Raw genomic sequence first — 15771 nt, forward strand, 5'->3', positions numbered from 1 at the left:
ACCGGTAAATAACTTAGACGTGGCCCCAAGCCCTAATACATAAATGTACCTTTTGCATAGTAACGATTTAAAAATAATCCCAAATTGTTGTTTTTACAAGGACCAACGTTTCTTAAGTAAAACCATTTGGGCTAAAAAGATATGGGTAAATGTGGCAGAGATATTTAGTTTTTTTTAATGTAACCGCTGGGCCCTTAGAAATTGTCCTATAAAAATATAAAAACAACCAGAAAACGAGAACAGAACATAGGAAACAGTTTATAAAATGGAACATAGGCCAAATAAAATAAAAAAATGTTGGTAACACTGAAATTTGTTTGTTTATGAATGTGATTTTTTTTATTTATTTATTCTGTTTCCTGTTTTGCTTGTTGTGGTGGTCTAAAAATTGTTCTACGATGCTTGTCCAATATATATCATCTAAACATATTGCTATTGTAAGTTTTCCTACCGTTTATTCTAAATATTTCAGTTTTATCTTGTCTCAGTTGACCAATTACATGATATGCCATATGCATCAAAACTACAACCCAACAAATATGTTTTACATAACTAATTGTCCTTATGCTCAATGCGTTACGGGGAAATCACGTTTTACTTGTTCGAAATGATCTAATATACGTAAAATTCGTATCAGAAAACAATAATGTGTCAATAAATGTATGCAACCTTTCATGTCCATAACTTAAAACGACTGCCATTGAAAGTAAATGATCGCTATAAATATTTTAATGTGTCATTGATATAGTTAAGTTTATTTCCACTAATAGGAATTGTATAAAGAACAAAAATATTTCACTGTCAAGACCTAATGGTAAAAGTCCTAGTAATTTTATTAGCGCTCGGATTCATGATATTTATATCAACATATACCTTATTGTTTCAGTTGTAAGGTTCTTAATTCTCTGGCACGGATTTTCATTCGCCCCTTTTTTCATATTTACTAACAATGATTGTTCATCACTACTGTACTGTTATGTATTTGTGTATATTTGCAAAGTAAATGTATACATGCATTGTATCCTATATGAATAATGTTGTTTTGTTATATAATGTTACATGTTGTTTTTCAGATGGCTGGTTCATCAGTTTGCAAGAAATCAATTGAGTCTCAAACAGTGTCTTGAGCTGTAATTTTACTTATAATCTTTTAATTTAAATTTTAATTTAATAAGTGTAAACAATAGAATATCAGTAATTTTTCTTAATGTTGGTACACCATTCGTTCTTATCTTTTTTGCTCATGATAAAATATATATTACAATCAGTTTAACATTCAGTCTCATTGTAATTTGTGGCTTAAAATCTTAAATTATCATTTTATTACTTGAAATAGCGTTATATATTAGTTATTTTTTACTTTTATTATCACTTTGTATTTTAAATTTTCCCAATATCATAATGGCTTCAAGTGACCCAGAACTAAGTGATGGGATTACCCTACCAGTTTGGATGAAGACTAAACCAGTCAAGTAAGTATACATTTGGTAGTTCATTTAATTTGTATAGAAATATTGCATGCATTAATTACACAATGTTACATATCACATTGGTAAACTTCTTGTTAAAGTAACAATATTAAATTTACAGTTTTAGACTTGCATATAATAAATTAAATGTTGTATCCAATTAAGGCAAATTTAAAAGAAAGAAAGAATTGAAACAAGAATATTGCAAAATTAGGCTTTTCATTTTATTGAACATTTGAATCCATGCCAGTTTGTTGGTGATTCTACTAAATATCATGTTATAAGTCATTGAAAAACTTTGTAGTTTATAAAAATAGTTGAGATATAACTGCATTAATTACACCATACCAAGTTCTAATTGATATAATGCTATGAAGGTTGACTTCTTAACTAGAAGGTTGTGTAGATAGTGTCTTTAGCAACTCACGAATAGCTAAATAATTTGAAAGTATAGTTCAGCCTTGTAGCATGCCCTTAGTGGTGTTGTGTTTATTAAATTACTTGGCGTTGCTTGTGCGCTATTGTTGTGAAAGTGCCAAAAGTTTATCATATTTTACATTGTTTTATGCGACACATGTTATCTAAAGTTTTCATAGAATAATGCAATAGAAAATAGCTTGTAAATTGTCTTTAAATAAGTTTAAATTATAATAATAGCAGTACCCGGCAACTTTGTGCGGAAATATAAAAATCTAGTAATATATATAGCCCATGTCACCTGAGGATAGTGTAGCTTCTCAACAGTGAAAGAATTTTTTTTCAGTACTGTTGGAGCCTATTCAATGCGAACAATGAAATCTTTCCTCATTAGAATTAGAATAGAATAGTATATTCATATAATTTTATAAATTGCTTCTGTTCTGTTTCTTGTTTATGGCTCTCCCTCATCGGATTGGGCCAATGTCAAGTGTTTACTAAATTGCTTTAAATGCTCTCTAACATCACACTGTATTTTGTGGAATGCACTTTGACATATTACTATGCATTATCCTTGAAACCAGGACGAAAAAAGTTTGTGTGCGAGGAACGGTTTAAAAACCTGCTATTTATTTTATAACGGTGACATTGCGAAGAGGACTTTATTATTAGCATTTTATCTCTTAATAAATAAAAGATATATTGTGATATCTCATCGTAGATTGCATCGATATTGAAAATTATATTATTGACGTCATCAGCGATCAATCTGTTCAGATACGTCACGTCACCGACAATTGCTCAATCACGTTATTAGACCGTGACTCCCCACTGCACGAGGTAAATAGAAACTATACATGCTTATAATATAATACAATATAAATAAGCAACAAATGTAAGATTTGCTTAGTAGGAGAGGTGTTATTATTTCTGCCGTGTGATGTTATTGATTTGCCTTTAGCATGTTGTCATGGGTTTGTCTATTTACGTATCGTTTGTCATTGATACATACAATGTTAATCTTACTTCTTACTAATATTATAAATGCGAATGTTTAGATGTATGTCTGTTTGAAGGTATCTCCGGAACGGCATGGATCTCGCTGAAATTTGGCATAGATGTAGAAGATATTTTGGAAGAACACATAGGCTACTAATTCAGTTTTTTTTAATCCCCCGCGGACGCAGTCGCGTGCAATAGCTAGTAAACTATAAGATTACAAAACATCAACGAATGACGAAACTGATATTAATCCGTTATGCTTTAATATATCTGATAATGAGATTAATAGTATCCACGAACCTTGATCGCGTGGGAGTTAAATTTGATTTCTCATAATAATGGAAACTTGCAGAAAGCGAGAACCTGCACAGGTTGAATAGATTGTATGTTATTTTTACAGTTAGAGTATTGTTAGGTATATGATAACGTATCTTTCCCTTACTTTCATATTAACCGTCGCCCGTGACTCCGTCCGGAAATTAAAAAAAAAACTTAATAACCTATGTGTTCTTCCAGACTATGTTCTACATTTGTGCTAATTTTTTTTCAATATCCGTTTAGCCGATCCCGAGATACCTTCCAACAAACATCCATCAACCTAAACTTTCGCACCCAAACTTTTTATAATATTAGTAAGATATGCTCGCTCGCATTTGCTTTAAATTTGTGTAAAGATGTAAGGCTTTTTCCGTTCAGCTAGATATAGTTGGCTACTTATACAACTATTTTAAGATGTACCATTTGAAATGCAACGCGCGCAAACGCAATACTGTACAAGATTTTATGTAACTGTACTCCGAGGTCAGCAAAGGTGGTATGCAGTTAGCATATATTTAATCAACATTTATACCAGCTGTTGCACGCGACTCCGTCCACGCGGAATTAAATAACATACTACGTAGCCTATGTGTTCTTCTAAACAATGTTCTACATTTATGCCAAATGTAAGCAGGATCCGTTCAGCCGTTCTGAAGATACCTTCAAACAAACATCCATGCGTCTGAACATTCACATCTATAATATTAGTAAGATGTGTTTGCTGACAGCCTTGTGCATGTATCTATTTGTAGTATATGTTTCGGTTACATTCGAATGAGCTATTAGACAAAGGGTCGCCGTACACGGACTTCAAGCAGTCTATACCGGTTTTAACTACTCAAAATGCGTCTTACTATTATGAAAACTATTTTTGTTATTGATATATAACATAACTTTACGATTATTTATTATCTTATCAAATAAGATTACGGTTTTGATTTTGTCATGGAACTTTCTGCGCTTCAATAAAATGGAATGAGATTTACATTAGAAGTATTTGAAGAAAATACGCAACAAGTTGTGTGGCTGTTTATTATTTTTGTATTTTTAAAATGAATTCATGTACGGAAACTTGTACTTGTGATAATATTCAATCACAGGAAGATTGGTAAGATATTAAGATTCTTTTGATTATATTTTTGATTTTGAATAGTAGAGTAATAGTGGTACTTATTGATTTTATGGTGCAAAGTAAACAAGGATTATATATTTACTTATAGTATATCAAACGTCAATATCGCAGAAGTATGGCAAATTAGAAATCCGACATCGTATCGTGCTTTATGTTCATTTGTTTTTTTTTATATTCAGTACCTGTAGCAGGACCAAATAAATTTTTTATTTAGATTTAGCTTCAAAAACTAAGCAATTCGGCATAGTCACTTTCAGCTAAAATCATAGCGCTGCGAGGACCCAACGCACATGTAGAATATAGAATGTTTCTGGGGGTCTAACATGAAAATTTTGTGATTGACAGTATAATATTATAGACAGTTTTGGATGAGATTTGTCAGTGTACTTTGAGCTCGATAAGGGCATTGCACATATCCACATTTTGTCGATGACGTTACGAATACTTTTTCGAAATTTTCGTGCGAGGCCCATTGTAATCGATTATGAAAGTAACAAAGTATCGTCATACGATTTCTTTTTTTCATGCGTCTGATAGCAACTACTATCTAGAAATGTAGGAATTACACTAAGCTGGTTTAAAAAAAACAACGATATCAGGCATTGTTATTTTTATTTAAACTTGATAGCACCTGTATAGATAAAATTGAATGATTACCAAGATGATTTCACTCGTTATAAAATAAAAAGAAATCAAAATACAAAAATGTTGGAGCGGTGATGAAGGAAGGGAGGCTTTGTTATAGAAAAAATACACTAGTGCTTTGATATTCATGAAGTACCGAATACAGCCTATGACTAGCCCTTACGGTGTTTTACAGGGTTCATGTTTGGACATTGTATAGGTGCATATACTCACGAATTTATACTATCTTACGAATATTATAAATGAAAATGTTTAGATGGATGAATGTTTCTTAGAAAGGTATCTCTAAAATGGCGGCATGGAATTCGCTGAAATTTGTCATAGATGTTGAAGATAAACGAAGTCGCGGGTGACAGCTAGTTGGCCATAAAAATAGCAAGTAAACATAGTTGTTTGTGTACAAAAGGTATTAGAGATTATAAGATTAGACAGTTGAATGAATTTATTAAGAAGATTGTGTGAATTTAAAATGTTATGTTTCGTCATCAATTTGTTTTATCGATGTTATTCGCACCGTGTGACATGCGATAATTGAAATGTAAATATTATTTGTTACGTAGTGATTACAAGCTGCTTATCCTCTCCCCACCCACGTCATGTTATCGCTCTTTGTTAGCCGACTACATTATTTTTGTATGGAGATGATAAATACTGTTACTATGTGTTTCATGACTTGTCTAACCGTGAGTTTCTGTGTCCAAAATCTATGTTTAAAACATATTGTTATCTCTATTCTCAAAGATAAAGACTCGAAAACACAAGGTAAGTTGTCTATAGAAAAGTTAAACAAGATTCTAAATGGTCATTTATATTACAAGACTCAAACTTTATGGCAGCTCGCATCTCCAAGTCCTACAGATACTTAATATTACGTTCTGTGTGGCGTCTCTCGTGGAATTCCAAGTCACCACAAAGTCAGGAGTTATTATACTTATAAAACAACTCCATGAGACTGTATGTAACCCCTAATTTCAAAGACGTGAGAGAAATTCTAGTGCATGTATACAATGTAATGAATTGTTCTATTGTTTTAACATTCCAATTTCGTTTACGTAGCATTCGTTACAGAAGGCTACATTGTTCGCATAATACCAAGACTTATTTAAGTTCATACTTTATTCAGATAATCATCACACTTATTATATTCTATAAACTGCCATCTTTTACCCTTCTCTAAATATCTGTTGTACCTATTTGGTTTAAAGGTAGGTTTTAAATGCCTGGGAAAGCTTACTTCTGCCTAATATTATAAACGTGAATGTTAGGATGGATAAATGTTTGTTAGAAGGCTGCATGGCTTTTCCTGAAATTTGCCATAGTTATAGTTTCAAAGAACACAGGCTACTTGTAGCATTCGTTGTGCTATATTTGGCTCGTTCACGTACCGACACGTGTTGCCGGCTCAAAGGTCTGACATCGACTGACGTCCCCTCTCTCCGGCATGTACTTATGGCGTGTACGCTCGAGACAAACAACACTACGTTTATGCATACACTACACTACTAATTAAGTTTTTATTCAATTCCGCGCCGACGGAGTCGCTGGCGACAGTTAGTGAATAAAGGTAGTTGCACTAGTCCTCCTCATGTCTCTCACATTATCGACGGTACAAAAATATCTAATGTAGTGCTGCGACTTCATCGTGACCAGCATTATTTGCATTTTAAATGTAGTTTACATAACAATGAGTAAAGAAAAACAAATATAAAATAATCTAGATGTGTCAGTCTTTGTTTATGAAACAATAGTTACTATTACTAAGATTAAAAGAAAAATATTGTACTAAAGAGTTTTTGGAGTACGTCACAGGGGAATTATATGGCCTTTCAATAATACCCTTTCGATGGACAACCCTTCAACAACCGTTACTTCTCTGACTAAATAATGAAACAATTGTTTAAATGATCCAATGCACTGTCACATAATATTTGTCTTTGCTATAGTTGTGAACCATTTGCGAGGAGCTTGCCAAAACGTGTATAAATTTAGATCACGTTCTCCGCACAAGAGGCACTACAAATCATAGCGAATATTCAATGAAAGTTTTATAAAGAACTCTCGCTTTGAGAGCATAAAAGTGCGAACCAGTTTTGCATAGCTCCTCGTTGTCTTTGACCTTTGCTGACGCGTCTTGTTTCGGTCATGCGCTACCAGCCGGGGGCTGGGCTCGTGCCACGATCTCATTGGTGAACGTCCGATGACGTCATCACGTGTTATTTTCAAACACAATTCGCAGCTCACTTGTAATGTTATCCTGATAAGATTTAACACCAATATAACTTTATCTGTATCGTATAAAAGGCAACCGCGCCTACTATACGTTTTCAGTTCGCGAAAACATTTTGTAGACAACGCCATTTTCTTGCCACTTGTACTTGCTATTTAGTCGGTTTAGTTTTTGTTACTTCAAAGTCATACAATGTTAAAGCGAAGGAACATTCTACTTCAATGCAATAATTTATTCTCGTAAGTTTTTGTATAGTAACTAAATTTATTACTTTATCTTTAATCCATTCTTAATCCATTTATAGTTATGTGTGTGATAATGCGATTCATTCTCAAATTAAATGTATAGGGGTACTTATGATTGTAGGTTTTGTTTCTCTTTATTGTCAAAAGCAAACAGTGATTTTATTTTTCTCAATCTACTAAATTTTGTTCTCAGGGAATTCGAACCGTTTGCAGCTTCACCTCCGGCACCTGAAGATTCTTTCTTCTACATACGATACCCTAAAACAGATGTGTTGTTCGGCAAACCGAAAGTTGGAGACATACCGAAGTTGATCAATGAACAACAGAAAGATCTAGCGGTGAAGGCAGCGTACAGTACTATCAAAGAACAGGACTGGTCCAAACACACTAAGCCTTGTCAAGACGTTCTACACGGGATTGCGCCAATTCATAAACCAGGTAAGATTACTTGATTACTACATTGTGCGAACAATGAAAGTAATACAGCGAAGACCATGCGAATGTTTTAATCTTACCTGTATTGATTTGGTGTGATCTAAAGAAGGTTTGTGAGAATTGTGCGGGATGGAAAATCATTTTTTTTTTACTTTAAATAATTATTATTACTTTAATAATAGAATAACCTTAGTAATCTTCAGGCTGTTGTTTCTCAGGTTGTTTTTGATTGTTGAATTTCCAATTTTTACCACCGTTCTTTACTGATTCTAAAAACTTTAAATTTTAAAATTTTCGAAATCGTCATACTCTTAACGTTTACTTAACAACAAAACATTACTAAGAAAATGATTAAATTATCTTTGCACAGTATAGATAAAAATCTCCGTCAAACATAGCGTTATCAAAGAATTGGTTATCTATGTTTTATTAGTACTTTCTTTAATAACTAAATATGTAAGTTTCGACTATCTTTAAAAGGTTGTTTTCAATGATTTTTCTTACACACACAAAGTAAAACATACAATATAGATAACATAAAACTTCATTCATATCATACTATTAATAATAATATTATATTATAAATGCGAATGTTTGGATGGATGGATGGATGTTTGAAGTTATCTCGAGAATGGCTGTATGGAACCCATTAAAGTTTGGCATAGATGTAGAATATAGTCTGGAAGAACACATAGGCAGCTATTAAAGTTTTTTTTAATATTCCGCGGACGGAGTCGCGGGCGATAGCTAGTTTATAAATAAAATATATTTTGAATTCTGAATTTTTTTTATTAGTTTTTTGAAGAAATTAGTTATTAAATCTTTAATGAATACGTGACTTCATATTTGCTTATTACTTTTTTTCTTATTGTTTATTAATAAGATACTGATAAATAGCATGATGTTTATTCATAGGCACATGTTTATTATGTTGCTATGAAGTAAAATTTTCCATGTAAACACATTATAACTAGATTTGTTTATTACACAAAAGGGCTGGTTTGTGTAAAACGAAACATCAAATAAATCTTTATAAGAATCTATAAAACACAAATGCTTCTTCTAAAAATACGCTTTTTTAATCATTGAATCACTTTAGATCTCCTTTATTTAATTTAATATAGATATTTCTAAAAATTCTCGAAAATTCTTAACCTGGATTCGAACTCATAGCTCGCAACGCGAGTGTTTATCAATTAATTAATTTTGGATGTATAGACGTCGCTTATTTGTAACGAAGTTATTTTTAAATCCTGTTAAGATTAATTCTTCGTATAAAATATTGTTTATTTCATCTATGATAAGACATTCAACACATAAGCCTTGCTTTATTTGACGTTTAAAACTAGCACTTTTAACTCGATCCTAAACGTAATATGTATTTTGTTAGGGTTTTGGTCTGCTTTTACTAGAGTTTTGTGGTTTATTCCAGCTATCTTTAGTTTTAAACTGGATATTATTAAAACGCAACTCGACTGCACATAAGGGAAGATGATTTGTGATTACTCATTGTAAAGTGGAGAACGAATGCAACTTTCTTAGTTGTCATGACATTGTTCGGACGTCTTTGTTGCATTGAAAGGTCTTTAAATCAATTGGTGGACTATCGTTTTAAATATTATTTTTCGTATATTGGCAACACTCAAGTGTCGACTGAACTCGTCAACTTATCGGCGTCCTACTTACAAACAGGTTTTGCGTCTTTTTATATCAAACGTCATTTTACGTCCCGTTCTAGTGTTGCAGTCATTTGTAACGCAGGTTCATTGATAAAAGGGAGACCTTGTCGATTCTCTGTGCCTTTTAATAGTTCAGTGTGAACGTTGTGAACAGATTTGTATTTGTTGTTCTTTAAGTGAAGAATTAAAAAAAATACTCGTCAGATTCACATTTTGAAGCTGTGCCGTGTCCAAGGATTGTTTTGTTTTTGTAAGTTGATTTTTTTTATTTTATTCGTAAAATCACGAATGCATGATGGTTAATTGTTTATGATCTTTTAACTATTTGAACATAAACAATAATCTTTATACTATTAACTTCCACTTTTTTTTACTTTGATACAAATATCTTAACCTATAAATTTTTAGTTTGTACTAGATCATATCGCGACTTAAATAACTAGCCGCACGTTCAAGCGCAATACCGCCAGTGGAAAGAACAAAGGCACTAAAACACTTCTTTTCTTGTCTTCCCCAAGTTTTTTTTAACATAATTTCGTTTTTTTCATCGCATAGCGATTCAGAATATCTGTTCGTATTGACTTTTTTTTATTAAAAATGTTTGGTTTTGTCGAGGATTTTTTGTTCCTAGTACATGGTAATTCATAAATAAAAAAGTAATAATTTTTAATGCCAATTCACGATTTTTATATCAATTTAACAAATTTTGCTCAACGTTATATACTCGTAAGGCGGTTTCTAACACATTCCACTATTTTGTGGCTATATCAAGGTCTTCAATACGTTGCCTTTCATTTCCCCGTCTTTGTTCGATTCTAGATTAAAGTTTTTTTTCAAAGATTATCATTATATTAGAAAAAAAGTACATTTATACTGTTTGTAGAAATGCATATATTATTTTATTTAAGATTTTTATAAATAAAATGCAATAGTTACTACCGCCTATAGGTATAATTCAAGAGCACTTCTGTTTTGTAATATCTATGCACATCTATCGGTAGATGTTCGCGTATTGACGAGACCTAGCGGTTCGAGAGCTTGTGAAAATTGTGTTTATTAGAGCGCATCTTCCGTTACAGCTTAAAATACTGATTGCGATGGCATTTTATTATGAATAACCTTTTTGGTAGTTTTGTTGTAAAAATATTAATAGCTTATTTTGAACTGATTACTCGTGAGTAATCAGTACAAAATCTGCCCGTCCAAGTGTCGTCAAAATCAGTTCAGCCGTACCGGAGATTACCCGGAACAAACGCCGTCTTACGGACATACAGACAAAAATTTTAAAAATTGATTTTTCATTACCAATTTCGCAAATACATCATGTATACGAAATATATATTTTTTATATTATATGCACTAATTTTATTAATATGTATAAAAGATTTAATATGTTATTTTGTTTGTTTGCAGTGGACTTGAAGCCGGCGTCGGTAGGCACAGAGGATGGGTTTAAAGGAGAGGGTGCGGCGTGCGGCAACTCCGTCGTCAAGGTCAGTACACACCCGACTCGGACTCGGAAACTCAAACCTATAGAGCTGACGTCACGTCACGATCAGTTGCACTTACTACCTATTTTTTCTAGTGTCTTAAGACCCTTCCGTCTTTATTTCATACCGCCTTTCTTTGACTTCCTAAAATATTTTTAAAGGATCTGATTTAAGAGTTATTTGCACTGTAAAGAAGCAATCGGGCATCATATGAATTGATATTTGAAAATTTTGGGCAGAAGACACTGACTCATGTTATCGTACTTTTGAAGTTTCGCCTCTTACCTAATTATGTGACGTCATTCACGTGACTTCGAAACTTCCGAGTCTATAGACTGTCAAACTTTCGCTCATAACTTTCTTATTTCCTTTTATTATTTGATAAGTTCAATGCTAGATGCTAGGAGTGAATCTATTCGAGTAGTTTCTTAGAGAGTAATTAATAAAGGATGAATTAATCATGATTAATTAAATGGTTATAAGTCATCACCTTCTTAAGTCTTTAAGCGCAATTAATGAATACTATAATTCATATAGGAATATCTGACATGATAACTTGGAAAGGTCAAACGTATCTTGCTACTAGTTAATTTGTTTACTATATTTCATCATGCAGTTGTACGAGATACCTATATTTTAAAATATTAATTTGTGCAAAATTATGACGTCACGTCGTTAAATTAAATTCTTTTTGGAATCAACTTTGAAATTTCTATCTCAGATAGTTTCATCACAAAAATAAAAATACACTAGATATTAAATTTAATATTATCAAGATACATTTGAAAATCGTAGTCATTTTTTTTTTAGTTTGTAAAATTGAAATCGTCTACTTAAATCCACGACATATTTTAATAATTAATGTTTAAAGTGGACAAAGTTCACACGGCGCTCTGAATACTACGGTTAATGATAGACGACCTAGATCGAACAAATGGCCGGTACCTATATTAGATTAACTGTACTAGATTTAAATTGTACTCCATTCTAAAACTGTTAATTTAATTTGTAAAGACCATCTTTGACGTTGAATTTCAAATATCCTAAGACAATGACTTATTTTTCAGTTATCATTCGCACGGGCGCTTTTTTATCGCACGTTAAAAAAACGTTCAAATGGAACAAAATGTATTTTGAAGTATCTGTTTATACGCAAACGCTTTTAAAATGCAATGCTTTTTATCGTGCAATGTTGCATTTTGAAACCTTGGCGATCGGAATAAGAGCGATTTTACGCCCCTACGAATGGCTTAAGTTTCAAGTATACAATTCGACCGTCTCGTCTCTTGTTTTAATTATTATTTTTATTGCTTCTAGAAAACTTCATAACATATTATAATCCTAGGAATCTTTATGCTAATTGTTACGCTTTTGTTCGTTTCAAAGAAGTCTTAATATGACGGCTGTTAAGAATTCATTAAACCATAAATTATGTCACGCAATAGTTTTAATTGTTTACATAATGTCACTGTTGATGTCAACTGCTTTACCATTTGAGTTGAGACATATTGTTGTTTCTGTTTATTTCAAAGAGAATGAAACGGAAGATAATTATGTATTAATACAAGTATTATGTCAGTGGAGTCCTAGGGTTAGTGTTTTAAACTATATCATTGATGTTAAAAAGAAATTATAAATGCGAATATTTAGATGGATGGATGGATTTTTGTTTGAAGGCATCTCCGGAACGGCTGCATGAATCTCGCTGAAATTTGTCATAGATATAGAACATAGTTTAGAAGAATACATAGGCTACTTATTAAGTTTGATTTTAATTCTGCGCGGACGCAGTCGCAGGCGACATCTAGTACAGTATAAAGACAATGTATCAGTCACTGTCCCTCATCAATTCTCGTAGAAAATGTGGTGTTCGTGTTTTGGAACTAAGCCAGTTTGGTATAAAGATTGACTGGTGTATTGCAGGTGGCGCATCAGATGATCCAGTCGAATCGTTCTCCACGCGGTTTTACGGTCGCGTCGCCCACGGAGGAGGAAGCGGTGGCGCCCACTGCCCGCCAGTACAACCTGCAGACACGCCGCGGCAGCAAGAGCCTGCCCGCCACGCCCGCGCACTCGCCCCCCTCCAGCCCGACTGGCCGCAGGAGGATGATCGGAAATAGGTAACAATAAAGAAATAAATAAACATGAATACGACCCTGTACTTCAGTAGTGGACAATTGAAATTATTCTCCAATTAATTAAAAACAAACATTTTGAATACCACCCTGTATGTTGCTGATATTCGGTGCAATGTTATGACTAAAAGCTGCAGTAAAAATTAAAGCTTTATCTACATTAAAGTAATAAACAGTTCAACTGTTGTTTATTAATAATTACGATATTTCGCATGATTAGTTGTAAGAACCCAAACCTTTTCAGTAAAAATTTCTCCATACTAACGGCATATGTTGCAGACTGATACATTTTAGTTGAGTTCTGACGGGCAGATAACAATTTTCATAATAGATGTGTAATAAAATAGTACTTACGTATTGATGCATATCTAATGATTCTATGACGTTGGTTTATCTAGTTGCATAAGTTGTGTAATTGTTGTCATGACAACATGAATACAATACATATTCTGCATTATAATGTAAATTGTAGTAGATGAAAGCTATCGTTCTCAATAACTGAATATTCTGAGCATACAAAGTTGGCAGCATTGACGTCATTTGATTGAAATATCATGTTTTAAAGTACGTGTGTAATTGTTAACTCTAGAGTTTAGCTTACTAATATTATAAATGCGAATGTGTAGATGGATAGATGTTTGTTAGAATGTATTCGGAATGGCTCAACAGATCTTGATGAAATTTGGCAATGATGTAGAACATAGTCTGGAAGAATACATAGGTTACTTATCGAGGTTTTTTTTTAATTCCACGCGGACGGAATCGCGGGTAAAGGCTAGTATAATAATTATGTTTATTATTCTTTGATATGTGATATGCTATTTTAAGATATGAAGTTACATAAAGTAATTTTTAATTATTTGTCTATATCTAATGACTTTATTGAATTGGGTTATTAAGAGTTTATTATATATTACATATCGATTTAATAGTTTTGTTCATTTAACTCAAAATTCATTGGGTCAATAAAGCAAAAGTAGATAAAGTTATGATCAATTAGTGGGCATATTATTTGCTGTTTAAATGACTTTGTGGTTTAGTTAATAAAGATTTATTGCATATAAATACAATTAATATAGCATTAGAAAATATTATCATTCCATTTACGGTTGGCAACTTCATTTGTACAGGTTCTTTTGGTTTTCTATTAAAAAAAAAGCCTTGATGCTAGCGGCTAGTATTAGATTTCTTTCGATCCAATCAATGCAAAGTACTAGATAATAGGACTTTGTAATCTAGCTAAACGCTATTATGTCGGAAGATGAATAAACTATGGCGCCATCAATTTGAGTTATTCAGTTAGTTAGGAAATATAGTTCAAAAATTGATACTGTCATCAAAGATAGAAGCCAACCAGCCTATCGTAAATATCTGAACAAAGTAATCGAATTTGTACTTTATTGAATATTAAACGGACTTGGATTTTAGCCGCCTTTAACTTATAGGCCTCATGTCTTTTTGTCGGATGGGTCGATTTATCTGGTGTTATTATGGTGACAGATATTTCACTTCACCGTTCGAGCCGGTGGAGGATTCCAGTAATCGCTCCTGGCTCACGATGGCGCTGCTCGGCTTCAAGAAAGACCTCACCACATCCACCTCCACCCTCGCAGAGGAGGACACCATCGAGCACAGACTGCAAGGTATGTAGCAATAGTATATTTTAAAACCCAATTAAAACAATATGCTGCATCTTTATTATACATTAGGAAAGTCTACAAAATCTAATGTTATAAATGCAAAAGTTTGGAATCGATGGATGGATGGATGTTCGTTAGATCGTATCTCCAGAATGCAATGGATCTTGATGAAATTTGACACAGATGTAAAATATAGTTTGGGAGAACACATAGGTTACTTAAAGTATTTTTTTAACACAATTTTGACATTTTATAAATTCGTAAATATCATTCCAGGTGGAACATTAGCAGAATCCGTGGAGAACTTAGGCCCATCTCCTAGAGGTAAAGAACCCAAACTGATGTCCAACGAAACAAGCACACAGCAGCCCAAGTTGACGAAACCAGCGCACGCCTTCCGACCTAAACCCTCGGAGCTCAGGGAAATGAACTTCTGGTCACCGACCTCCATGTAAAATTATTTCCGTAACATTAATACAGAAATAATAATAATAATAATGTACTTCACTATTGTTAACTTTTTATCAGTATTTTTGTGAATTCAGATTACCTTAACTGTCTATGTTTTGTCAAAGAAAACGTAAGGGATGACAATATCTATGACCAAGTGTCAGTGCTCTGGAGATCTTGGGTTAAACTGATTCATAATTAAATAGGTATATACTTAAATTACTTTTAATTACATGTTTATTTAGTATGAGATTTTATGTAAGCTATGAAATGAGGTTCATTTTAAAGTAATCTTACATATAAAATTACTATAAAATATTTTTGACTTGTGATAAGCAATATCTTTGCAATAAAGAATCCTCAAAATCTGTTCTTCGGAGATAATAAATAAAAAAAAAGAAAATGCGTCAAAGCCAGACTTAAAAGTTATCTGAACTGATAGATTTTGACCGTTGCAATGTCACTCAAATAATATGTTTACATAAAA

At 32.7% G+C, this 15771-nt stretch overlaps 1 protein-coding gene across 2 annotated transcripts; it reads left to right on the top strand.

Annotated features, from left to right (window-relative positions):
- Positions 1–345: 345 nt before the first annotated feature.
- Positions 346–15771, top strand: LOC106122142 (uncharacterized). 2 transcript variants are annotated; one of them, XM_013318029.1, is made up of 7 exons: positions 346–437; positions 1074–1472; positions 7649–7893; positions 10983–11062; positions 12983–13179; positions 14695–14837; positions 15111–15771. In XM_013318029.1, exons 2-7 carry the CDS (start codon positions 1402–1404, stop codon positions 15287–15289), a joined length of 915 nt encoding a protein of 304 aa, XP_013173483.1. In that variant the 5' UTR covers positions 346–437; positions 1074–1401; the 3' UTR covers positions 15290–15771. The 2 variants fall into 2 exon arrangements, with proteins under 2 accessions (XP_013173483.1, XP_013173484.1); XM_013318030.1 differs by lacking the exons at positions 346–437; positions 1074–1472 and adding an exon at positions 7301–7449.

The sequence above is a fragment of the Papilio xuthus genome, unplaced genomic scaffold (assembly GCF_000836235.2).
Source record: "Papilio xuthus unplaced genomic scaffold, Pxut_1.1 DF826933.1, whole genome shotgun sequence".
Classification (NCBI taxonomy): Eukaryota; Metazoa; Arthropoda; class Insecta; order Lepidoptera; family Papilionidae; genus Papilio; species Papilio xuthus.

What these genes read in the sequence shown, in the direction of transcription:
- LOC106122142 (XM_013318029.1), top strand. Translation starts at nt 1,402, where the DNA reads ATGGCTTCAAGTGACCCAGAACTAAGTGATGGGATTACCCTACCAGTT. An exon ending in TGCGCCAATTCATAAACCAG is followed by an intron (nt 7,894 to 10,982) that starts GTAAGATTACTT and finishes GTTTGTTTGCAG; the next exon opens with TGGACTTGAAGCCGGCGTCG. An exon ending in GCGGCAACTCCGTCGTCAAG is followed by an intron (nt 11,063 to 12,982) that starts GTCAGTACACAC and finishes GGTGTATTGCAG; the next exon opens with GTGGCGCATCAGATGATCCA.